At 33.3% G+C, this 27909-nt stretch overlaps 1 protein-coding gene across 1 annotated transcript in view; it reads left to right on the forward strand.

Moving 5' to 3' along the window:
• Positions 1-27909, forward strand: part of dysf (neuronal PAS domain protein dysfusion) — a 286927-nt gene that overhangs the window by 185124 nt on the left and 73894 nt on the right. Inside the window, exon 3 of the mRNA XM_085815098.1 lies at positions 19130-19188. Within this exon, the coding sequence (XP_085671224.1) occupies positions 19130-19188 (59 nt within the window). The remainder of the gene's footprint in view (positions 1-19129; positions 19189-27909) is intronic.

Consider the following 27909-nt stretch of genomic DNA (forward strand, 5'->3'; position numbering starts at 1 on the left):
CGTAGCCAAGATGACACTGAGCGCGCCAATATAATTCACAGCTTGGAAATTAGCGTTTTTGAACCAGCGTTTAAAATGAGTTGTGTGTGAAAAATAGATATAATTTGGAAGAGGCAATGTTACTGCTTTATGCATTTTAGACTGAACCATTAAAAAATTTAATAATGCTTACTCAATTTTAAAATAATAGATAAAATGTGCTACTCTTTTAACATAAAGTTCCGTGTTTTTTTTTTTTTTTTTTTTTTTTTTTTTTGAAGGTTTTTTTTTATTTAATGCACGTTTATTTCTAATCATTTCTTTATTTGCATGCTAACTGAGAGAATTTTTATACTGCTTCTAAGATAACTATAATAGCAGCTATTTAAATTTACTCAAAAAACAACTTTACATTGACATAGGTTTAAACATATATGGCAACATTTCTGCTAACCTACGTTTGATTTTTTGCCTAATTGCAAATTTTACATTGTTATAATTCTCTTCCGACTCAATATAATAGATATTTTTTAAATAATTTTGTAATTTATACTTATATTTATATTACAATTAAATAAATGTATATAAGATTGTTACCTTAATTTTGACAAAATAGCTTTATTCAGAGTACCTAAAACAGTTATTTAATTTTTCAAAAGTGTGAGTAAAGGAAGCAGGTCTTTTTATGCCAATTACTTTGATGTTTTATACTATTATATTTTATCTAGAGTGCTAATCTAGCACAAAATCTAATCAATAATTAGTTACAAAGGATAAAATAAGAATAACTTTAACAAGTACTTAACAAAATTAGTTTGTTAAATACTTGTTATTCTCCTTGGTACTATTTTGGTACTATTCATAATACCTAAAATATTATCGATTAACTCATAGAAGTCAGATGCTTTCTGATTTCCTGTGGGGTAGAGTATACCTTTTGGGGTACTTTTTGAAAATAATGTTTTCTCTGGAGCGACTTTTTGTCTCTCGTTTCAATTGACCATTAAATAATTTGGTTTTAGTTTGTGACACAATTTGATTTCTTCTCAATCTCTGTTTAAAACCTCTTTAATAATGTCAAAATTTAAAACAGTTACATCTTCTAAAACAAATCCTCTATCTAAAATGCGGTTTCTCAGTAATTTGATGCAGAGCGCGAAATGAGACCTCTGATTAAAATAAACTGCACATTTTGAAAAGAACCAACTTAGTCCAGTTTAGATCATAGCAGAGTTTTCAATCTATATGCATTTCGTCGAAACTGAGAACACATATTTTTTCTACAGAATACAAATATTCGCCTTTTTCCTTCTTTAGAGTAAGAACATTACTTTGAATTCTTGGACCACACTAAAATTTAGAAAACACTAAAAAATAAAATAAACACCATTTCTTTAATTTGATAATACTAGGTAAAGATATTCCAATTTTTTTCTTAATTTTTTTTCTTTCCAAAAATCATAGCTTTAAGATGACAGAGCTCTTATGACGATGCAACGTGAAATATTTTTATTAGTCCACCTGATTTTTTTCTTCTTTTTCAGTAATGCATTAATCTGCGTCTTTATAAAAATAGGCTTTAGACATTTTTCCAAATTCTCCGATTGGTGCTCCCCCCCCTAATTTCGCTATTTGAGATTTTAATTTCTGATACCAATTTCTGTCTAGATGTCGTTCACCTTCTTTGTCGCTGAACAAACATTCTAAAATTTTTCTTTTCTCTATTTTTCAATACTTTAATACAATTTAATACAATTTTCTAAGGATATTATTTTGTTCTTCAAATTATCAATGCATTCTTGTTTATCCTTAAACATTCAGGATGATCTACATTTTCATTTGTGAGTTTTATTTCAAAATCATTAAAATTTGATTTATTATTGTCATCATCAATTTCGATTTATTATTGTCATCATCAATTTCGATTTATTATTGTCGTCATAATTTACTTTCGGCACAGCATTCCATTTCAACAGTTTCTTTTTGTGGCTATCCAAACAAGCGATTTTTCATATCATCTTCATAAACACTGCATAGAAAATGTTCGCTGCAGATTTTTCCGCTCTTCACATTAATAAAATCTTCTCTTTGACATTTGTGTATCCATTCTTTCGTCAAAAGCAAACTCTCATTTGGATCCTTTCGTCCCATGAAATAAAATATCTCATCCTTTCATACTTCTGTAAGTGCTACGGCACGTTACTGCAGCGCAAAAAGACATATTACGTAAACGATACTTTACAATATAGAATTTAAAATAAAAACTGACTAAAATTACATATATATAAATTATTTTAAATATATACATTATTAGAAAACAGATATATATATTATTAAAATTAATTTGGGATATGTAACCTCTAGAAAATCGTCTCGCAGCTTAATGAAACTACTGTTTTAAACGCGGGAAATCAGGACAGGTGGCATCACAGTGACGTCAGATTATTGCCTGTTACGTCCCCCCATTAGGCTGGCGTCGGCGAGGAGTCGAACAAAGAAATGAGCTAGCCCTTCTATTTATCCCTGTGAAACCATGCACAGTAAAAGGACTTACAATAGTCTTATATACTCCTTGAAGGGATTATTTTTATATTTATTTTACATAGGAAGAAATTAATGTATTGCAAACTGAGAAAGATTTTCTATGCTTGTTTACTGACTGAAGTATTGTTTAAGATTTCTGGTTAATACTATCCCTTAAAGAAATATTTTGCCTTACTTTTTAACATTAATTATGCGATTTTAAATTGTCTGACACACATCCACTTTAGATTTGGTACCTATGTATTTACGAAAACATTTATTGGTGATGATGACTTTGAATCCCAGTAGACGATTATTGAAATAAAAAGCATTATTGTAGGATAATATCTTCCTTATTTGGATATATAGTTTTTTCTTCTAAATCTAGTAAAATGTATTAGTAAAAATCATCCACGTTAAAACATTTGAAATTCACTGTCATGTTTTAATATTAACATTTTGGCTTAGACTATCAAAATGCTTCTTCTATAAAATTACTTTGAATATGTAGAAAATAATCTATTTTACAGAAATATGCTTTTAGACCTTCATCTATGTGTAGTAAGTAATAAAAGTAAGAAAAGCATAAATAAGTAGGGGTCAACATTTAATGATCTTAAACATAACTACGTAATTCTTACTTCTCACTTACCTTTTCTGTATTGGTTATATGTTTCAAGTTATTCAAGATTATTCCCACTTCCTGAGGTTAATTTCATAATTAACTATGAAATTAATCACAGGAAGATGAGAATAATTTAAAATTTGGAAGATTCAGAGGCAGTTTTTTTTTTTTTGTTTTTTTTTTTTTTTGTTTTTGTTTGTTTGTTTGTTTGTTTGCTTTGTTTCGAAATGAGCGAGAAAGGTGATTACTATTCTAACACGTTAAATTCTCATTTGAGAGAATTAAGCGCGATAAAAACCCAGTTTATTATTTTATTGCACTGGGCAAAACATGCTGGGCTATGTACCTAAGAGCAGAATGCTTTCTTGGAGGAGCTTCTAAGAAACGGCTCTTATCCTCATTTTTACATGAAGAAAACTACAAAAATACAAACATAGCTAGCCTATTTTGCAGTAATTCAGAGCTTATTCAAGCAATTAGTGTTCAGCGGTTGAATTCATTCTGCAAGTTGAGGATCCTTTATATTCCAGAAGTCAATTAATAGATTATCCTGCTGTCTGCACGTTTCCACTGCTTGTTAGGCATTTTAGACCAGGAAACTAGAAAAATCAATTAAGTCTTCGCCGTGATTTGGGCCACAGCACCAATGAAATGCAATAATTCCTCACATGGTTGTTTCATAAGAGTATATATTGGACACAACATGACTTTCTTGTACGTCCTATTAAATAATACAATTTTTTTCTGCACTTCATTTAAGCTTATTTCGTCGAATTATCCTAACTTAATTAACCGATTTCTGAAGCAAGTTGAAAACGACATAAAAACTGCAAATTTTGAAATTAAATATACGTTTAAATTTTTGTTCTACGGTAGTCAAACTTCTCATAATTTCAATTTTTCACAACGAGTATAAAACTATCCTAAAATGTAAGTACAGAAACCGGAAGCCCGCATTAAAAGTTAAATTTCGGTACATTTCGAAAATTGGTATTTTTTAAAAGTTTGATATTGCTAAAACATAAATATTTTCGTCATTTAAAACAGTACTCCGCAACCGATGTGCCATGAGTAGGATATAGGTGTGCCGCAATCAAATACATGTATTTGACATTTTGCAATTTTTTATCATGTATTTAATACACAATGACAATTTTTTTCCTTAATAATGTCTATTTTAAATGTTTTTATATATTTCACTGTTGTGTGTGTGATTGTAAGTGTGTCAGCATTTGAATTTTTTCGGTACTTCCTTGATAACTCGGAACTCTTTGGTGTGCCACGAAATTCCAGAAAGATTTTTTGTGCGTCGCAGGTGAGAAAAGGTTGCGGAGCACTGATTTAAAACACTTATTTAACTCGAAATATGACGACTGTGAAATTAAAGAGTAGGTAAGGACTTTTAAGCTTGGTAAGAGGGGTGGGTTGCAATAAAAAAAGGCCGATTGTAATAAAGAAAGGGACATAGATGCTATAGCAGTTCCGTATACAATATTTCAACGTTCTATGGCTCATCATTTTTGATTTAAGTGAGATACATGCATACCTACTTAAGTTCGTACAGACGTCATGAAAATAAATCCATTTTGAATCCATTTAATAATCCGTTTTGGAATTCGGAAGCGGTCAGAATGGATATTTCCATTGAAATATGTCACCCGAAATTTTTTGTGATTGCCAGAGTCGTAGCTAGGGTTTTCAGCGCCCAGGGACAACTAAAGATTTCACGCCCCCTATTGTTTGCCAAGGACGGAAAACATTTAATTCTAAAATGTCGTAACATCAGTTTGGCGCCCCTTGGATCCTGCGCCCGGGGACAGATGCCCCCCTCTAGCTACGCCCCTGGTGATTGCAATACTTCCTTTACTTCATGCAAGGAAGTAAAAAAAGACAAAAATCTTGTCATCTTCCATCATCTCGTTTGAATTTTATTACATACTTTTTAACTCGCGGAACGAAATTTTATCGTCCAAAAATTTTCCGCCCGCTTGAGCAGTCCAATAGTTCCGTCGCCGGGGGTGGGAAGGAGAAGGTAGCAGAAATTTTTTCTATTCTTTTTTTTTTTTTTTTTTTCGATGCTCAACAGTCCGTATCTAAATCGCAACCTAAGAGGCTTCGTCGATGGCATTGTTCACGAGGCCCACTCATCAAAAATGGAGTAGTAATCTCACCTTTGCGGAGAGTGATTAGTATCGGACAGTCAGACAAGACGTGCCTGGCGAGGGTGGTAGACGAGGGGTGGTCCAGGAAGTAAACTGCAGCATTTTTCCCACGCCTCGCGGGCCAGATCGCTTATTTACGTCGACAAGAGACCTGTCGGTTCCTTTTCAAATGGTGGCTATCAGAGCGGTTTTGTTTGTATGGCGGCGGGGAAAATAGTTTTGTTCTTGTCTGTCGGCAAATGGATCGTACATGGATGACATTTGTCATAAATTACACTAAAAAGGTGATTGCTGCATTTGGAAGGAATTCAGGTAGATTTTACGGGACAGTTGCGTTCTTACAGATTTCTCTTTCTTTCCGCCATTTGTAAGACACAGTAAATTGTGAATAAAGACGTTAATATTGTTTTCTGTGTGATTTATGACGATGGGAAACGAAGAGATTTAAAATTTTGACTCAGCAGAAACAGAAGAGAAAATTTATATTCCCATTGTGGTAGTTTTGGATGATGTTTACGGAAATGAGCGCGATCATTATTTCAGCTGAAGACGTTAATTTCTTTTTTCGTAAAAATGATTCAAAATACTCAGTTTATCAGAATGATTTCGCCTTAAAGGAATGATGACACATATGCTGTTTACATACTGAATTTTAAATTTTTATCACTGTATTTGTGATATATATTTATGCAATATTAAATATGAAATTTTTAAAACCGCTCTTATATTACGTGCCAGTAATCACTGAGTAGCACTTTTTACCAAGAAGAAATATTATAGGATAATACAATAAGACTTCAAGAGAACTGTAAAACTTAAAATTGGGCAAAAAGTAGCCTTGTATATGGGATACATTTTAATTAAAATTCTATCGTTATCGAGGGTATCTCTTTGTCGAAATTATTTTTGCTCCTGACGGATGTACCTGTACGCCCTAGAAATCGATAAAGTTTTCAATAAAATCTACCCCAAGGACAAGGTTGTTGTTTTATCTAGTTTTAAAATAAAAACCTCTCCAGGTGACCACCTTCTAAGACGATCGCTTTCTGTAAGTTACCAATAGTTTTAAGAGGGAAAATAATGTCGTATTGATCGTCACCTTTCTGTAACGGTCACTTCCCAGAGTAAATTTATTTGCAAACGTAAGTGGTCTTCTTAGAGAGGGTTCACTGATTTTCCTTCTAATGCATTTTCTTAATTGAAAAATCTTAGTATATTTTATTCTTCGCATTATGCATTAATCGTGGATTAGTAGATTAAATTTTTTTTTAAAAAAGGCTTAGCTTTTAATTAAAAAAGCCAAATTTGGTGCTAAGAAGGTATACGCATGGCTTGCTATTTGTCTTGCTAATTAATAGAATATTGCTAATTTTAAAAATAATATTCTCTTTTCAGAGTTTGCACTGACTACAACAGTTTCTTCGTTAATAATTTTTCCTTTAAATTTTTAATTATAAATTTTAGACATGCAATCATTTTCCGACAAAATGGGAGGGGTTAAAGGCTAACGGCCTCGTCTAGAAAAAAGTTAATTTTTTTTATTGCAAATGATGGGAAAACAGCCATAAAAGAAAACTGTCTTCTGAAGTTACAAAAGAAAAGTGCTGGGATACTAGGAATGATATTATGTGATGTCACCATGATTTATAACTAGCCGTTTTATCGGCCAGCCCCCTAAAATATTTATTATAAAAAGGAAATAATATGTAATTATTTTAATGAGTCCAGCTGGTGTCATTTTGCTGGACCAGCTAGTAATTAATAATAATTGAAATGAAGTACTGTGTTTTTGCTTTTAAACCGCTTAGTTTGTTAATCAAAAACAGACAGATTAAATTTGAAAGAAAAGTAAAGTATGCAGATTTTTCAGAAAGCGATCGTTTTCCGTATGACAAAATCTGATGTGCTGAAGATAAAAAAATATTTTATCTTGAGCAGTGGCCGCATATTGCTTTTAAATCGCTGAATTTTTTAATCAAAATGTCCTTAGATTCTTACAAAATGTCATATAAATAAAAACTAATTCGGGTTGCGAGGTATGCATGTTGGGTGGAGGACTGCAAATGTTCAAAATTAGGGGGGGGAGGAAGCTCTTGGGTGTTGTCATTCTTCCACAATGAGAGAAACATACATACTTATATACACACATACTTCATTATCTCTACTTTTAAATACTTCGAACAGTGGCAAAATGGTGCATTTCAAATTGAATGCGTCTATTAATGAGTAACAGATGAGTAATAAATGAGTTAATGAGGAAAAGAGATCTAAAAGCAGTGAACGCATTTCTTAAGAATACTTTTTCTGCTTTTTAATCTAACTGATTAAAATACAAATCATGAGATATCTAAATAGAAATATGAAATGACACTAGTTGAGCTCATTAAAATCATTTTTACTTTTCTCTTTTTTATAACTATTTTGAGCGGCTAGTCGCGATAGCCATGGCTTATTTAATAGTAATAATAATAAAAATAATGAACTAAAGGTAAGAGGTTTAATTCCTTAATTTCTGAAGAGATTTAATTTTTTCTTTATTCACGCACGTTTTTTTTTTTTGTTTGTTTTGAATATAGGTTCCACTTACACGATTGATCGTATTGTGCATTTATTTTACAGATTAAATTGCATGAATATACCGGTAAATTATTAATATAGTTTTTTATTAATTATAATACGGTTTATTCCTAATTCTTAAGTTTTTTTATTTGCATTCGGATTAGAGGGTTTTGAGTTAACGTGGAAACCGTACTCTTGTTGTCCCTGTTCATCAGGAATTGACTATAACAATACCTGCCACAAAACTAATCTCTTCTATACTTACACAAGCATTAAATTTCCTGTGGTCTAAGTGCAGAATACCATGCAACGGAACAGATTGTTGCCTCTACGAATTTAAGCTAACAATTGCCGCATTTCCTTGGGCATTTTTTTCCCATTAATTTTAACCTCTGAAAATTGAGAGGGAAAAAGTATACTAGTCATTAAATTTCCGAGGAACGTTGTTACAGTATGAAGATAATGCATGAAATGTAGTCATGGATAAACTAGCTGTTATGGTATTATTTCTTTAAAAGATACCTGCATTCTAATAAAAAATAGCAATATGAGCATTACAATATCTAAAGGACGCTCAGTTACCGTGTGAAGCCCCAGGGGCATCTCACATGAATAAGTTTTGACCGCAGTTCTCAAGTGGGACATCGAAGGAACGAAGGTGAAGGGACTCGGATTTCAAAAGATCGAACACATCAGAGGTAGGTAAGTGCACAATAGTAGTTAGGCGAAATCACATGTTTGGAAAGTTTCTTAAGACTGAAAACACCTGCTGTGTCCAGGTAGCTTAACAAAGAACCTGCATAAAATGAGTTTCAATTAATAAATGCAAGGTAAAATGAAATAGATGAAATGCCAATACAAAAATGCAAGTTCAAACGGAGTACATGGTATAAAAATGAAAATAGTCAAGGGAAGGCAATTTGCCGAAGTTAGCCACCAGAGGGAAAAACTATGTACAACAGAGGAAGGGGAAAAGATAGCAAATATTTAAATTTCATTACCAAGCGCTAAAAAAGCTAAAGGGGGAAATAAGCGAGGAGGAGAATAGGAGAGGAAATAAGGTATTTATGTCCTTCACGCAAAAAATTCGTCTGATGCTTGCAAGAAAAGGGACTACTATTTAAGCTAGACTGGTAAACCAATTTGTGATATTTTAACATTTCCCAAATTCACGAGTGTCTAAATATTCATGTTTTTTCACATGACACAAGCCGTTACAGTCTTCAACTACACATCACCCTACACACTATTACGACAGATTCGGCTGTGTGGAACTCGTAACAGACATTTCGAAATTCTAGAAAAATAAGTTGTAGAGCGAATTCAAGTTTACCTTCGTGTTTTCGACCTCATCTCAAAGTCCTTGTCAGACGAGTCCGTAAGGTTTGGTGAGCTGCAAGCAACCTTGATCTTTTTAACTGACCTCCCATGGCGCTATCATTTATCTAGCCATCAACGACAAGATTACCTCTGACCACAAGAGACCGGTTGACCGCTAGGCAGCGCTGTAGCATCTTCAGAGAGGGACTGCAGAAGGAAAACAATTGCCGTTTAATCGCACGTATTTGGGTTCTCGGAATCTGTTTATTAGGTTGGTTGTAGGAGAGAGAATATTGGTTGTTCCGGGAAATAGTTGTAATGTTACATAAAATCAGTTTTTCAGAAACATTAAAGATGCAAATAGATGTGCGTAATACAAGATAGGCTATTTAACGGTCGTCGAAGTATTACATTAAAAATTTCCTTCCATATTATTCCTAAGGATGAAATCTAATGTGGTCACCACATGACTTCCTTGTACGGCCTATTTAATTATAAACATTTTTTGCTGCCTTTCATTTAAACTTATTTTCTCGGATTTCATTAGAGCTATATATCTCGTTCAGTTAATTCAGTTCTCAGTTCGCGGCAAAGCAAAAATACATAATAACTCAAAACATCTTTATTAAAAATTGTAAAATACAGCAAAACTTTAAACACCGAATACAGTTAAAACAGATTTAAAAAAAAAAATTACAATTGAAATAAACTTCAAGGCAAAAACAAGCAATTCGACCGGCGTGTAAGAAGGCTGATTTTTCGGTGCACCAAACTGAAAGTTTACTTTTTGTCCCACTCGTCAAAAAGAGGTTGCAGAAAATGACTGAATTCACTACTGTACCAAGTTACAAATGTAAACAAATCGCGGTTCGTTAGGCTTAACTAGCCACTCTTATATTATTAACTTTAACCAGAACATAAACATCACATAATTCAATCCCTTTTAAACCCAAAAATGCACAGTTTAACAATATATAAGAATAAAAATACTAAGCTCACCGAGTCAGGAAACAGAGTGGGAATATTATTTATAAACGACTGATGCTGCCTATTGCAACAAAAAATGGAGATGCACAAATACATGTTATAGCAGTCCCATATACAAAATTAAAACATTTTACGGTTACTCGTTCTTGAGTTATGCGAGATATATACATACGCACGTACAGACGTCAGAAAAAATCTTTCTTGAATCCAATTTACAATCCGTTTTGGCAAAAACAGTCCTTTATTCTGCCCGTACGTACAGATATCAAGCAAAAACGTCATTCAAATGTGGTTTCGAGAGCGGTCGAAATGGATATTTTCGTTGAAATATTACACCCGAAATTTTTCGCGATTACAATACTTCCTTAACTTCGTACCAGGAAGTAAAAATGTGAAAGATATTTGACTCCCGTATCTTGGCGATTCCTAGACTGATCCGATTAATGGTATCACTCGAATATTGTTATTGAATTGCCGAAGTCTCGTTCTTTTGCATACGAAAACGTGGAAATTACATCACTTATTGTGTTCGACAATTCGGTGAATAGGATTAAAACGTTACAGGATAAATTTGTTAGACTGAAGTAAAGTCGCCAAATAAGTTTAAAATGTATCATAAATCGGCAAACGTTTTGTTTTCGATTTTAGTCAAATATTTAAATTTAGCCCTCCGCCAAAAAAAATCTTAGTTTGGCGTAGATTTTTCACTTTTTCTCTTGATTTTGAGGAGATCAGACATAGGCCTTTCTTCTTCAGGAGCAGAGAAAAAATCTGCGGATTTTAATTCTTAGATTTAGATGCAGTTCTTAAGAATATTCCTTTCTTATTTATGAATCGGATTCCTTCAAATAATAAAAATGCGTTTATTTCTGATTTGAAAGCGAATAGTGGCAACACTGTGGGGATTAAGATATTTTTAGCGCGTGAGATATTTCTCCAGGGCACGAGATAGTCTGTCGAAAATTTTAAAGATATTTTCGACATGCTGTTTTTAATAATATCAAAATATGGTTAAAAAATGTAAAGCTCAATTCTACGATCATGTAATTTCGTATACTTCCTTGATATTGCATTTGTTATTTCAAATATTAAAACATCTTAAATAAAATACCTTCTTTGACATAAAAGTGAAATCCATTTTAAATAAATATTCTAAATCAAATGCGGAAAAAATAAACAATACACGAGAAATATTCAGAATAACATCCAGAACAAGAATTGGACACTACTTAAAAATCGCGTCAATAATCATAAGGCTGACTGATTGTAAGGCAGGCTGTGAGGAAGTGTCACTTATTGTCTACGGTTGGTTATACCTGTTAGAAAATTCCAGAGGGATTACGAGCTGTCGTGTTGAATGAAGTCGAGCTGTCAAGTGCCGCCCAGACAGTATAGATGTTAGTAACGTCTATCTGTCTTGGCTGACTTCCATACGCTGACTGCCATACCCATAGGTCCTGGTTCGAATACGGAAAAAGGCATGGATGCTTGTAATTATACAGCATTTCTGCAGCAAAGAAGCACTAAAAATGCGCGAAAAGTCCTCTCGAATGGAAGGTGGTAAGGTAAGCGTGGTGGGAGACACTCGGACTGCCCTTCCCCGAAGTGTTGTCTCTCAAAATTGAAGCAGTAGCTTAACAGTTAGCGAGGCTCGAGGATACCTAATATTTTTCAAGAATGGATAGGTGCCGGCCTTACCTTAACCTGTACCTGTCAAGTTCAAATCACATGGATGATAAATGCGTGGTAGCGTAATACAACGAATTGAAAAAGTCCAAAATTTTTTAATCCTTTGAAGAAGTTCAAAAAAAAAAAAATCTAGTGAGTATGTTGAGTAGTTACTAAACTCGTATCTAAGAGCGCTAAAATTGCTTTCTGGACAGCTCAAGACTTTCTGCGATATCACAAAACCGAACGTTCATTTAAATGTATTGTCTCGACTTTTAACTTTCATTCTGTGCTAAAAGCAGCTCTGCAAGATTTTGGTATTGCAATTAATAACTGGTATTGTCTGCAAGGGTAGCTGAAAATATCGATGACAGATGAAGATGAATACAGACACAACCCCAGGATTCCTTTCTGCAATGTGGCCAGCCGATCAGGATCAATAACAAACGACAGAGTCACCAAAAAAATGAACAAGGCAGACTAAAGCCATTAATAAAGAAGCCGTGTCTGGAGAAAGTGAAGCCACAGCTGAAAAATGACACCTGTCCAAGAAGGTGTTCGTGGGGATGGCGCGATGAGGTGCTTAGCTTTGTGACTCCCGCTGTCCAGGGATAGAACGATTTATCTTCTAACCGTCCAGTGCTGCACTACATGAAGCAATCATCATTCGCCCTGGCCATAGAAACATTCCACTTTCGTTGGTGAAGAATGAATGCTTGTCCTGCGACCGATGCATATATATATATGTATATACATAAAAGAGAATCTTGTGTTAAAAATAGAAATGCCACGTTTTAAAACCTACAACAGCATTTCACAACCTCTGGTACATGCATATTTAACAGCATAGCATGTTGATTAGAGATAACGCATGGCATGCACAAAAGCATATAAACCAGGTTCATAAAAGTTCTTTCCCCGGACTTTTTTTTTTTTTTTTTTTTTTCTCCTGAACTATGAATCGTAGACATATGTTTCCAACCATAAAAATGGTTTAAATCAGTGCTCCGAACTCAGAGTGCTTTCGGGCCAAATACACAATCCAAAAGCAATTGACGGGACATTTTTTTTAATTCAAAATTTCTTCTTAACTAACTTTTAAATTTTATTTATTAAATATCTGTCAAAACGTTCATAAACCTTAATAATAATGAAACAAAGGAAAAAATTCTCATTTATATTTATTTCTTCCTCAAATCGAAGGATTAGTATCTGCAAAAAATTTCTGTTGGTTACATTTTATAATTGCACTGATAGCTAATGATTACATTTTTAGACTGTCGTTTATTTGAAATAATTCTAATATATTGAATGAGCCACTACGTAATTCACTTAAACTGAAAATAAGCAAATTACGGAAACTTTTCAAGTGGAGCAAAACTTGAAAATAAATAATGACAATTTTATCGCAGCTCTTCACGGCGTTTTGATTTAGAACTATTTACCTAAAATGGTAAATTTGAAAGTTAAAAATTATTCTACTATCTAAGAAGATTTATTAATATTTATCTAGGTAACAAAACTGATTTAAGGGGCACTACAAATCCAATATTTGATACTCTGAGCATGCTATATATTAATTTTATGTATGTCATTAATATATCAGTTTTATGTATGTCAAAACTGTATATATATTAACAGCTAAAACCTACAATTTGGAAATTTTTGAATTCCTCGGGACAATAATCGAGATATGCTTCATTATTCTTTTAAGCATTATAAAACTATAATAGGAGCGTAAAAGGAATTAATTTTTACTTTAGCAAATACCAAATTTTAATTTAATATTTGTTTTGTACGCACAATTTTTACAATATCTGATAAATGAAAGTAGAGACTGATAGTCTCAATCAAATTTTCCAATTATAAGTATAAATGATTTTTTGTAGCACCCATCGTCTTGGAAATTCAAGTTCTTAGAAAGAGGGGAGAGGAAAAAGTCGCGTAGTTCGTGGGTTACGTTTGTTTTGTTCACCCTTCTTTTATAAGGTGGATGATAAAAAGCTGCCTATTATTCGTTGTAGGGGAGTTGGCACTTAGCTAAGGAGGGGGTTTTCAATTAAATTTCGGGCATTTCGCAGACTACCGTCGGCCACTGTTCGAAAAGACATTAATGATGTCCTAATTCTCACTCAGCTCAATTTCTAATTTGAACGAAACAAGCTTGATCAAGGTGCTGGCACCTTTATGCCGGAAGACCGCTATACAGGTAAAATTTTAATGTTCTGTTCTGATTAGCAAAGCAAATGAAAGCTTTTTTTGTATAGTGATGACCCGACATAAGGTTGTTTATAAACTAATTTTCACAAGAGTGTGGACGTCTGAGTACCCCCATTAAGATTATTCTCTTTAACGATAGTCAACTTGCAGTAAGTAAGATTCATTGCTAGATGGGTAATAGTAATTTGCATCGTTTAGTGGCAGTTGAGCACAAAACCACATTTTCTTGATTACCTTTCGATCATTTGAAATAGCGATTTGAATTATGAATTTGCTTTGTAAAATTTTAAGCTACTAGACTGAACAAATATAGATTTTAACAAAATGTTAATAGTATATACTTATTAACCTAGTAAGAATGATAAATACCTTATGAAGTCGGGTACCTTTAAAATGTCAAAATAACTCAAAAGTACTTAGAGATATGTTTTGTATCTTTTCAAAACTACTACATTTTGTGTCATCATCCATCCTGCATCTTAAAATTTTGCTTTTAATACATCTGCATGCTGTCACTTTAGAATCTGCATTAACATGAAACTGTTGATACCGATAGATTGCAAATGATTTGCCTTTAGATATTTCAGTAAAAATGAAATTCCTTTTACATAAATTTTCTAAAACGAACTCATCAAAAAACTAATATTACACAAGAAACACTGACAGCAGTAATGGATAGTATTTGTAATCATCTAAGTAAAATTTAAGACTCATTGTTTGTTTCTGACTGGCAGAAATGTCACTTGTTATCAGACACTGGTTACACCTGTTAGAAAATTTGATGTTTCCTCAGCGATGATAAGCCACTTGTGCAGAACTACCAAATGCGCAAGTGTCACATCACCTTAGAAACAAGCTGGATATTACGGACATTGAAAACCCTGGACTCAAGCTAGATATTACGGGTTCTGAAGCTCAATGACTTTTCGCCGGTCATAGATTCATGTTATCCTAGGTAGGCAAGACTTCCTCAAAGAGGGATCCACAGCATCCTTGTCTACAGGACATCATCAGAGTGGGGTACAAGACCTGTGCGTGTGAAAAGAATTCCGGAGGTCGGAGTGATAAAGTGTTGGCAACCACCGCAGAAGGAATCCGCTAACAGAGACTCGTTTAACCATGGGTGGTCCTCCGATAACACCGACGAGAATTTTTTTTTTTTCAACCTCCTCACCGACCCCGAGTGCTCCCAACATACAGGTAGATAAGATTGCATAATGTTCTCTAAAAAGGCATAAACACTGGTAAAAATCCCTTTCTTTCAATAGTTCTTTGGGGGTTTGGAAATGACAGCGATATTAAAAGTCAATGATTATTTTTAATGGGGAAAAAAGCCATGAACATAAATTATGCTGCTGTTGTGTCATCGTTTATGCAAATACTTCTGCTTGCTTCCGTTAGAAAATTGCAGCAGAAGATTTTCAGGAACTTTTTCCTTAAGCAACTTACGAGGAAGTGAAAGAGTCGTTATTCGAAGGAATTAATCATGCTAAGTTTAATAAGCATCTTTGCAATTTTTTTAGAGGTTAGCGCTTTTAATATTACGAGGGTTACTGTTTAAACACGTTCAGCATTAATCACACAGATTGTATTAACACATTTTTAGAACGATTTCGGGGCCGTTTAATTAGCGTTTAGAATGTAAGGATTATTTTTTTAATGTGGTTTTCATGATAGAAGGATTCTTCGTAAAACTTCCAGGGATACTGCTTTCCATCCCTCTTCTATTATTTTTCAGAGTCCATTAATCATGGTGGGTTTGCGCTTAGAAGGTTTAACACTATACATTTTATGTAACTTTTTGAATTACATAATAGGAATATTTCTCTTCGGAAAACATATTCTTTATTCTATACCTTGTTTGCATGCGACATTTTGATAGAAGATTAAATTAAAAAAAGCAGAAGCTGTTTCTCATTTAAAATAATAACCTCTCGCCAGATATTTTTATTCCAAATCATTTGCTTCTTTTAAATTCTTTATCGAAATCGTTCTAAAAGTGTGTAAACATCATTTGTATTTTAGCTGATTTTTCCATTTTGAACAAAAAGATGAATGAAGTAGGAGTTTGAAATACAATACTAAAATGTGCGAGAAATTGATATCTAACTTGACTATTAGTGACTGCTGTAATGCGAACGTCTGTAACTTTTGTCTCGGTTGCATTGTTACTATATCATGCAATTTTTCGCAAATTTACTACTTTTGAACAATTCCATGTTAAAAAAAAAGGACATTTAAATAAAAACGCATGAAATTGCAATAATCCACATTATGATTAACAGGGAAATACTGTTAACAGCTTAGCTGTATTTCCGATCCGTATAATTCGAAAAATAAGCTGATTTAGTTATGCACATTAAAATAACATGCTTCAAAGGATTCATAGATGTGCACTTGATATATTTTCGCTATTGAGAAATTTACTTTTACAGACTTATTTAACAATGTTTACACATTTCGGATCATGTATAATTAAATTACGCACTGCAGCCAACTCCCCAAATACTACATCATACGCTATCCTGCCATGCCATAGCGCGCATTTTTCTTTTTTGTTGTAGTTGGACAGTTTCGTTTTACACTGTTAATTTTTAATAACAGTTTTTCCATCGTTCTGCAATATACAGATTTCATTACTTCTTCTCGCTCTTTTCAATTTATTGTTTCCATTTTCTTTTTTTAGAATATCCATTTGCTCAGCCAGCCGCCTAAAATAGTTAGCATAAGAAAGAGAAAAAATATAATATTTAATAATTAATATAAAATATTAAAAAACTGAAAAAAATTTAAAAAGTCACATAAGTATTTCACTTTTCCTTTTTAATTATGAATATTTATCATTGCTAAATCATAAAAATATAATCTATACTGTTGAATAACTTTAACACATAACTCAGACAGAATTCCATTTTTAAATTTTGTGCACTTCTTTTTGGAGCATAGAAGAGTGCAAACAAAATTATATATCAAAATATTTAAGAAGTTATATTCTTTTTCGATTATTCAAAAGTAATTATTTTTTTAACATTGTAACGAAATCTTATAATGAAAATATTATTTAGAAAGTAATATGCCTTTTTGAATAAATAAATAAAAAGAAACTAGAGAATAGCAATCTGTGCATTATAAATTTTCATCTGTACCATTCGATTTTATTTTAGATGCAAACGTGTTGAAGAAGTTTACGATTGCTGTATTGCAGAAGCTGTTCGTACATTTTTTAGACAAATTTCATTGTATTTATAGAAATATTTTACGCAAAGTTTCTGTCTTTTAATGTTCCATTTGATAACGCTTAATCTTTACTATGTTTCTACGTTGTAATTTTCAAGATAAAGAAGCCTTTTTTAGTATCGAAAGAGATATTTTATCCCATTCCTCTTGAACAGCTCTCCAGAGTCCAATGAGAACTATAGGTCGACGTTTGGACATTTCGCTTTTTTAAAATCCAAAAGTGCAAACATCCGTGGATGATACATCAAGAGATTTAGTAGGGATATGAGTGAAGGGTATGGCTTTGGAACCCGTTTCTTGTTCCATTTTTTCCAGGAAATGAACAGTAATTTTGATGTGCGGCTGCTTCCTTTGTCTTGATGCAGTAATACTGATTGATGGCACTGTGGGTACAGAGAAGGTATTTTATATTTGAAAATTAGGTATAAAATATGTTTCTGGTAATATGTAAAGTTGATTTTAAAAGTCTTCTATAACCTCTTTAATTTTTATCTGCCTTTACATAAAAAAAACAACAGGAATCATAAATCCCTTTGAAAACCATTCTTCAAATTCTTTGAACCATGTTCTAAGATTCTTCTTCTTTTTGGTGATACTAAATGGATCTCTTTTTATTTCGATCATTTAAATATACCAAGATTCATGATTGTGACAACATTTTCCCACTTTTGTCCGAATAATTATTTCTAATAGAGAATTCTGCAACGCGTTCTGTTTTCGGCGATATACCGTGAAGAAAGACGATGCACGTTACGTTTTTTCGCCGTTTCAAATCAGTATAATCTCTTTGTTTACAGTTGGCACTGATGGTTTTAATGATTATGCAACTGTCCTTTGATTTCGAAAATTGTCTTTTAACATTAAAGTTCTTACCATTTGCAACATACACGAAATATTCCCTTTTTTTTTTTTTTTTTAATCTTGGATATGTATTTTGAGCAATTTTTCTCCTTGAAACCAAACTTTGAGTTTTTTTTTTTTTTTAATTTTTTCTATTAAATGGGTTCTCTTTTTGACAATATTGTCTATTGTTGCTTTTCATACCGAAAAATCATGGCTTTCACATCATTTTTTAATAACTAGACACGAATAATTTTCTTCGGAACGAGCACAAACATACCCTTCCGTCCATTGCGTCTTTAAAATAGCCATTTTGCATGAAAACAAAATTGTTAAATATAGCAGACTGTAATTTATGCTTTCAAAAATATAGTTGCAGTTAAAAAGATTTCCAAGCAGACGATTTTTTTTTTTAATAGCAAAGCAAAATCGTCTAAAAATGTGCATACAGACTCTTTAGAAAAGAAATAGAAAACGGTTATCTATCACACATATGATGTTAAATAATACTTGTTGCAAAGCAAGTACTGTTAAAAAGTACTATAAAATAACTTTCTGACTTTTTTTGCACTCAAGAGCAATGTTCTTTCGTAGTATGGAAGATAAATGAAAGATCATAAACCTCATCAATTGCAGATGTAATGTTTTTCGTAGCGGACACAAACCACAGATTAAAAACAAAAACCACACGAAGTGATAATAAGAACACAGAAGCCGACAAAATTTAGAATTCTTTTTTTTACGGAAAGTGAACCTGACCTCGACAAAATGCAATTTAGTATTTTCGTTTACATTTTATCTAGACGATTTCTTTGACTACTCAAAAGACTGCTCATATTTTTGCTGTCAAGTAAAAATCAATCAAAATTCCTTGCAGTTGTTAAACTAGAATCTAAAGCATTGAACTGCAAAATTTTAATGTTTTTATTTATTTCCTGATTTATTTATCTAGTTATTCATGCATAGTTGTTTATTTTGCACTCTTAGTGATATGTTTTATTTTTTATAGTGTTCAGGAAGCACGAACTACCTCAAGAAAACATGATTCCTCACTTTGGCTTCTCAAAGGTAAATATGTATAAAAAATTAAATGAATTATTCTTCTTTGGTACCGTGCAATGCTCGATCGAAACTTTTCCTTCACCTTTTCCATCATTTCTGAACGAGTTTTATTGAACAAGATAAAAATAAAACACACATCCACTGTTCGTATTCGACAATCTGTTGTATACAAGCTGTTAAACAGTATAGGAATCAGTGTAATAACTTATAATGCACAAAATGTATAAAAAAATGCAAAAGAAAAATTTGGTGTTGGCGACAGGGGAGCTACTTTTCTGTACCGAGATACATATAACATATGAAAGAGACTGAGGATTGTTGTTAATTTTTTACAATTTTTATTTATTTATTTTGCCCCTGCTGCAAACTGACATTTTAAAGAAATTTTTAGCGGAAATATTCGTGTGTTCTTCCTCATAGAATATGATATTTCTTTATTAACTAGCCGTTTTCGCGGCCATCCGCCTAAAGTAGTTATCACAAAAAAAAAAAAAAAAAAAGAAAAGAAAAGAAAAATCTGAAAGGTTTCAGACTTTAACGCTCTTCCAAAAAGGTTTGTTAATGTTTTTTACTCTCGATGAATCCGCAGTCAACCGGTCTGCCGCTGCACTCACTCACAACTAACCCTTTTTTTAACCCAAAAAGGGAGTTAGACCGAATGGGTTACGAAACGATTTGGCGATATATCACTTTAAGGGGCTGAATCACTTTTCGCATTGTTGCCAAGAAATATTATCATCTTGCATTACTTTTAAAGAAGTTAAATAATGAAGTATGAATCAATGAATGTATGTATGTTTCTTCGAGTATGAAAAAATGACGGTACCTAGGGCCATAAAATTTTGAATAACGTAGTCTTAATATTGTTTCGTAGCAGGTCAGCAAAATGCTGAACTCTAACAATGTTCAAATGCAGAAACATGCACTTAAGAATCAACTGCATAGTGCTGTTTAATGGATGAATAAATGTAGCGAAAATGTATATAATAAAACTCTTAAAAAAATCCCATCTATCTGCACGCTAATTTCCTTACTTACGTTATAAATTAATTAAAATAAAATAAAGAAACATATATAAGATAAAAATGTGTAAATCAGCTTTATAATTTTATTTAGTAATAACCGCTTCATTCCTCATTTTTAAGTTACTTCTTCTTTATTCTAAAAAAAGAAGAAAAATTTCTGGACTGCGTCATTTCTAGATAAATCTATGTTGCATGGCTCGCGTAACGTTGATGACGTAGCTGATTTGGAATCTAAACGCAAAACTTCGAGGAAAAAAAATAATAAAGAAATTAATTTTCTGATCTAAACTGAGACTTTCCTCTTAGTGATCTTCTATATTGGTTAAATGCACACTTTAGCTTCAACTTTTGTGCTACATGAAAACTCTTTCTTATTAATAACGTTTTGTGCATTTATTTTGTAAAGTCATGATCATTATTTTGATGCTGAAGACGTGAAAAATGTGCAATGCCCTTGACGGGACTCGAACCTGGACCTCTCGAATACGCGCCAAGAGTGGTACCGTTACACCACGAAGACATACAGAAAGGATGGGGAAATGCGTTATATGCTAAATATATTAATAGCTGCGAATGGAAAACTTGATAACCGACATACAAGGGATTATTCCGTACTGCCATGCAATATACAGGATTAGAAACATACTTGATTATTTAGAGTACTGACATACACGTTCATAAAAACTGAGAATTATATTAATTATTACATTGCATCAATTAAATGTGGTGCAGATTTGCATAAATATATATATCAGCTAGATATGTTGACAAATATATATATATATATATAAATTATTATCAAGACCGTTTATTGTTTTCGAATCGTCCAACTGGTTAATCAATAACAAATTAATTAAATTTAAAAGAAAAGACCTTTGTTGAAAGACAATATTCTATTTGCTAGATTCTGGTAAGTTAAACTGAAAATAATATTATCTTAGAATGGCAACACTTCCAATGTTGCCGACGTGATAATAATTTTATTAGTATAACATACATAATTGCTTAAAAAATTAAAACAAATTGAGCTATAGACAACATGAACGTTTCGTTGACACTGCAAAAATAGTTTTTCAGCCTAAGACTTGCAGCATCGATATTATAGGCCTTTTAGATATTATTGCCTTACCTTGACATTCGAACCCTTGCAAACAGTTGCTGACGTTACTAACTACTATGCCACCGCCAACCACTCAAAATGACTGTCGGCTTGCCAGTATTTTAAGTGCCCCCATGCTTCACTGACGAAGAAATGAAAACTACTGTGAATAACTGCCTAATTCTTTGCAAAATTGGAACGGAGCTGGGCAAACTCAAGTTGGTACGCTTGCAAGGGGCCCAAGGCTTATACTAATAACAACGAGAAATCCTTGTGTCTTCATCCCGACAAAATTTGTGGACTGATCGAGTTGAGGCTCAGATTAGTAACAACAAAAACTAATATGGGTAAAATGATAACGGGCATCCTTCTGTCCAGACTTGATTTAGGTTTCTGTCTTTTGGAACAACGGCTGATTTGCTTAAGGGGCCGAAACTTTAAGATAGAATACCATTATGAAGCGGCTGCAAAGAAAAGGGGGGGGAGTCTGCATAATTCATAACCAGATAATATTCTTGTTTTTTTCAAGCAATTCAGTAAAGCGTATCGGTTTCATAGTATTTCGCTGACGCGAGCAGCATATACAGAGTGTGAAAATGAAACTGGCGCCATTCGTCTGCGTTCGTAAACGTTAAGCTCCTTCGAAAAGAATCGTCATTAGTCTTTAACGGGGTTGTCATTCTTCGCCATGGTAACATAGATCTCAAGCGTCCTATCCACCTATCTCGCGTAAGACCGGCAGGCAACGGGAGCCGAGAAATTGAGCAAGGGGGGAGCAGAGGCAAGAGTAGATCCCAATTACGCGATCATTTGGTGGCCGATGACTGGGTGCGGCGCGCGCCCCAGGGCTCCGGCGACCACGCCCCCATCCGCCGCTGCCTTCGCCTCAGTGACACCCTGTAGCCAGTGCCTCAAGGACGAAATCCTCTCACCACAGTTTCATTTTCCAGATCACTCTCTAATCGGGACGCACCTCCGCGGGCATCGGCAACTGGTTTCGGTGTCCAGGAGAAAGCGAAGACTGCACACGCACTAAATAAATAATAAAGAGCTTATTTGCATTTTTTGAAACTTCATCGTCTCCAGGCTTGACTGAAAGCTGATATTAGGGCCTGCATTCCGGGAAACGAATTGTGGCCGATTAATAGTGCTATTCTGTTATTAGATTCTGAAGAAGCAAGACACCGATTCCTTCTTTCCTTGAAGGGTGCTTGTAATGATTTATTCGTCTCGTTATTTTGTACAAAGTGCGCTTTGTGGAGAAACGATTTTCATGCATAGAAGTTTTCGTGGCTTCTCACAACAGGGACAATTAAAATTTGTGTAAAACAGAGAACTCTTCCTAGCAAATCACCGAGGAAAAGGCAATCAGTTTACCTCGAGTCAACCTCCTCTAGTTTTTTAATTCCAACCATAATTACCCACCACTGGCACTAATTATTACGCACCTTTATGTTAATCGGTTCGTTTGTGAGACTCTGTTAACAATGAGGGTTTCCAAATATAATTTGTAACTATCACAAATTTAAATATGAAAGCCATTACAACAATTATTATGGCACTGGTAAACCCCACTGGATGAAGAAGCGAAATGTTACTATTCTCCATTTTTACGAGACTTCTCTCTTGGCTTGATTACGACAAAGCACTCAAGGGTTTTCTGCTCAAGGAGAGGGATACCTTCATGGAGGATTTTCTAAGGGAAAATGGCTCGTATACACGATGCACTTAGGGAAATCCACGCGAATTCTTCCTGGATTATTTGGCTATGACGAAGCACATTTGGACTTTCTGCCTAAACCTTCGTCTATGATTTTCTAAGGAAAACTGGCTCGTATTGTCATTACGTATAGCCGAAAGGCCGAACGTGAAGTCAATCCTTTCGACGGGATCCGAACTCGCATCGAAATATCAGTGGTCAGCAGTTTTATCTGCTTGACCGTTGATGCGTTAAATTTTATTTTATTTATTTATTCCTTTTTTATGTTGCATGAAATTTTTTTCACGAACCTGCAGGGATAAATAATTCTAAATAAGGTAATGTTTATTATTACAAGTAAAAAACAGTTAATATGTTTGGCTTACGACGTGTAAAATTTTTGTCACCAGTCTGTAATGAAGAAACGAAGAAACATTTTAAATCAGATAGTATTACAAGTAAAAAAAAAAGTTAAGGCTGGTATTTTTACGTTGTGTGAAGTCTTTTGTCACCAGTTTGCAGTAATAAGTTAGTTATTTTAAATCAAGGAATGTTAATATTACCAATATTAAAAAAAAAAAAAAAAAATGCTACAGCCTTGGATGAAACATTGCTTCGATATTCGTAAAACATGGAATTTTATCTATAAGCTGCTAAAAATTGAATCGTTCAATTTGAATGGTTTGACAGTTTTAGAAGTAAATATATTTTATTGCTAAGATCTTTGAAGCATACTGTCGGATTTAAAACAAATTTTAATATTCCTCTTTTTCTAGCGTTTAATAAGAACAATGGTCAGTGTGTTAAAAATCAGAGATCCGTTTATGTTGGAAGAAAAAAATTATGTGGTCACATAGATTCTCCGATCTAGCTGCAAACTTGAGATTTGACTAATTGTCAAAAAGCTAATTAAAAAAAAAAAACTTGAGCTAATTTCCAATTACGCTGAATATGCTGAGAAAAATTTGTTTGTTCCTGATCTTGATCCGTAATGAAACTCGTCGAAATTATTGCCAGTTCACCATAAATGATTTCATAAGTTGAAGAAGTTGTGCATTATTCAAACATCTTCACTTAATTCTTCGTTTTATTTTACAGTATTAATCAAATATTTAAGAATCAAAACAAAATTCCAGTAAAAACTAATTTTGACGATGATTCATGAATTTACTTATTTAATTTAGTAATGGATTAATTTTCCCCTTTGCATTTTCGTAACGCCTGAATTAGTCACAAAATTATAAATTAAATTAAGCTTCGGGATCCAAAAGTAATTGTCAGTACTCTTTTGAGTAGGGAATAATTTCTGTAAATCCATCTGTTTTGTCTAATTTCGAGTATTTTGATCTTATAAACCAGAAGGAATCAAATCTGAAGCAATTTTATGCTGCCCGTGAATACATTTCAACTGTGATATTGCAAAGATTTCAAGATTTTTATCCGAACATTACATTATTTTCATTTTCATTGAAAACGAACATGAATAACGCACTAGCAAATCTATAAATGGAGTTAATTAATTTACACTGCGATATAAATCTTATCGAAACACTTGAAGGTGCAGATTTTTACTAACTTTTACTCATACTTTTCGGAAAAAAAAAAATCATTTCAGTTACGAATTTTTGCGCTAGGAATAATCCCTCTGTTTAGGAATACGTTTATGTACGTGAACAGCGTTTTCTCACAGCTGAAAATTAATACGAAAAGAACACGAATGACCGATGAACATCTACAATCCATGAAGATAATTTCTAGTAATTTATGTCCAAAGCTACAAACTTCATCGGAAGTGATGGGTTCCCTCGCAACCCCCCCCCCCGAGGGTGTTCTTTCTCAAAATTGGGGCAGAAATTTAATAATGGTCAGCTAGGATCGGCAATACCTCAAGCATCTGTAGTACCACAGGATCATCTGTGCTACTACAGAGGTGCAGGTCTAACTTCCATCTGTACCTCTCACTTGCTTCTACATCCTAATGACTTTACATCTTTATGAAAAGATAACGCTATGGAGGTTCATTAGACCGTTGGTTAACGTTCTCCAGATGAATGGTCTTCATCTGTCAGCTTAGTTCATATGTGTTCAGAAGCCTGGCAAAATAAAAATGCAACAGCAGTTAATGGAGATATTTCCACTTTTCCTTTAAATAACGAAATTAATAACGAAACCGAATTTGGAGTAGCAAACCGTTTGCTTTCACCGACAGCAGGAGTCTGAGTGTCGAACTGCAGGTCCGGGTTCAATCCGGGCTCATCAGATAAAGACGATAATTACTTTGATTGATTACGGAAACGATTTGTCCGAAATTATCTTTTTACGGCCTCGCAGGGTGGATCTCAACACCCTACTGGAGCTACAACTCCTCGGAAAGCGGAGGGGGGGGGGAGATGAAAAAAAAATCGACCTTGGAAGGAGAGAAGTGTTTGCCGATGTATTTGTTTTGTTTTCTTTTCTTTTCCACACTGCCAGTTTCTATTACTGAGCACGTGACAGCAGACTTCTCTTCGAATTAAATAAAGAGTTGCCCTGAGTTAATGTATACAGTAATTGTATATAGTTTCGTTTGAATTAAATTGGTTGCTTTTAAAAGAATTCAAAAAATGTACTTAAGTTCTGATCATCCAGTCTTCCTTCTTCCTACTTTTATAGAGGTGTTCCATATTTTGACATAATAATGCACATTAATACCTCTGTATCAGAGCATAATTCGTTCTGAGATGATAAATGAAAGCTCGGATAACTGCAATGCTATGTGAAACAGGACATCTATGTAACATATATAAATTCGGTGATGTTTAATTGATGATTCTTACACAGTAAGACTCTATCACTATTAATGAATAATAACTTATACTAATTACATTTTAAAAAACGAAAATGCACTTGCTACTGAAAACTTCAGTTTGCAGTTTAAAACCTCTTCCAAGAATTTGCTAATGAACATTTCTACAAGTATTAAAACTACACATTTAAAAGCATTTAAAACTACAAAAAAATATTTGAGAAAAGTGCTGAAAGGATTCAGATTTAAGTTTTTTATACTCTCGCTGGGCTCGCACCTTACCTATCTGTTCTTGGACTAACTCCTGTTAACAGAAGTTTGTCTTTTAACTTTGTTGTTAAACTCCTGTTTCTTCGCACTTACTTCACATAAAATTCAACAATAAACGAAATTTTAAAAGCAGCATATTTTTAAAATTTTTCAATTAAGTGTTTTTTTTTCATTTCTTAAGAAGTTGAACTACACTCTCTTTTTTTTTTTTCTTTCTTTCTTTCTAATTTCATTTAATCACTTTCTTCGAATTTAGACTTCAACAGCAAAATCACAGAATATTTAAAAATGGCACATTTATAGAATTCCCGATAAAGTTTTAAATGTTGCCATACATTTTTTTAATATACGCCATATAATTTCTTTAAAAATAATACATAGCGATAATAATGGTTGACAACATCCTTTTATTTGTGTTAAACCTTCTTTTATGATATATTCTCTATGTTATTTTTTAAAAAAGTTGCTTGGCTATAACATTGAGTGGCAACATCACTTTATTCGAAAAGTACACAATGGACGGTCACAGTGGTAATACGGCCCCCCCCCAAAGAAAAGATTGTGACTAATAGCGCCTCTGGCACTCATATTTAAAAAAAAACTAAAAAATGAAATTTGATCTTTGTCGTGGAGAGGTTCTTGAATGAAAATGAAATATAGTTATGTTGTAGAGTCATATATGTATATATGTATACGGGAGATGTGAAAAATGAGCAGTGCCCTCTCCGGGATTCGAACTTGGACTTCTCGAATACGAGCTGAGTGTGCTAACCGTTACGCCAGGAAGGCATGCTGGAAGGAGGGAGAAAATACTTTATAATATTATAGTGAGAATCTGGATTGGATTCCTTCATTAATTACGGCAAAGGCACCAAACCTAGTGCGCTAAAATGAGAGATAACTTTGTAAACTTTTTTTTTGGGGGGGGAGGGGGTTGAATGTGATTTATTCCGAACTGAATATGTGGTGAATTTTAAACTTATTATTTATTTTAATTTATTTTAAATAACACACATATTATATATAGTGAGAGAGACAGAGATGTATATATAAAGAAGATTATTTGCGAAACATGTAATATATAGTGTTAGAAACTCCTTTGATTAGTCAAAATAATACTTCAGATGTTCCTAATTATCAATTCCGCATACATATTATAAATAAAATGTATTTTAAGAATAATAAACGTGATAGATTGTTAAAATAAAATTAAAATAAAGGTTAACATCGATACCGTTGGTCATTAGTAACTTACAGGATTACACTATCGGTGGAAGGGGGCATAATAAATTTAGACAGCTTATTAAAATAAAATTAAATTATAGGACTTTCGTGACTGTCATATGAAAGGTAAAATCACCGGAATGGAGAAGCACGCTAAATTAAGACGTAAAAAAAAAAAAAAAAAAAAAAAAAAAAAAACATAAGTATCTATCAATAACACTACTATCAACGGCTTGTGACTTTATGGCCAATAATAAATATAAAACATAAAGGGCTTATAAAAATTGAATTAAACTAAAGGACACTGATGATCTTTCGAGTCATTGATCACCGATGACTTGTGAGTTGATAGGCACTCATATGGAGCAGTGCAGTGAGTGCAGGATATGGTAGGCGCATGGATGATAAATGCATGGTAGCGTAATATAACTCTTAAAAAATTCCAGAATGACTCCGCTAAGGACGTTTCTAACAGTAACACCTATTAAAAAAAGCTAGAATTTTTTATATGTCAATTCAGATGCAATCTGCGCACAGCTTCGTAGAGATCTTCAAGGTCAATGAAAAATTAATTTCCTTTTTCCTCCACCAAATAAAATACTCCATTGGCTTGTTTATCGGATGC

Source organism: Stegodyphus dumicola, chromosome 4 (assembly GCF_044657685.1).
Source record: "Stegodyphus dumicola isolate Sdum_Otavi_A_Nest chromosome 4, ASM4465768v1".
Lineage (NCBI taxonomy): Eukaryota > Metazoa > Arthropoda > Arachnida > Araneae > Eresidae > Stegodyphus > Stegodyphus dumicola.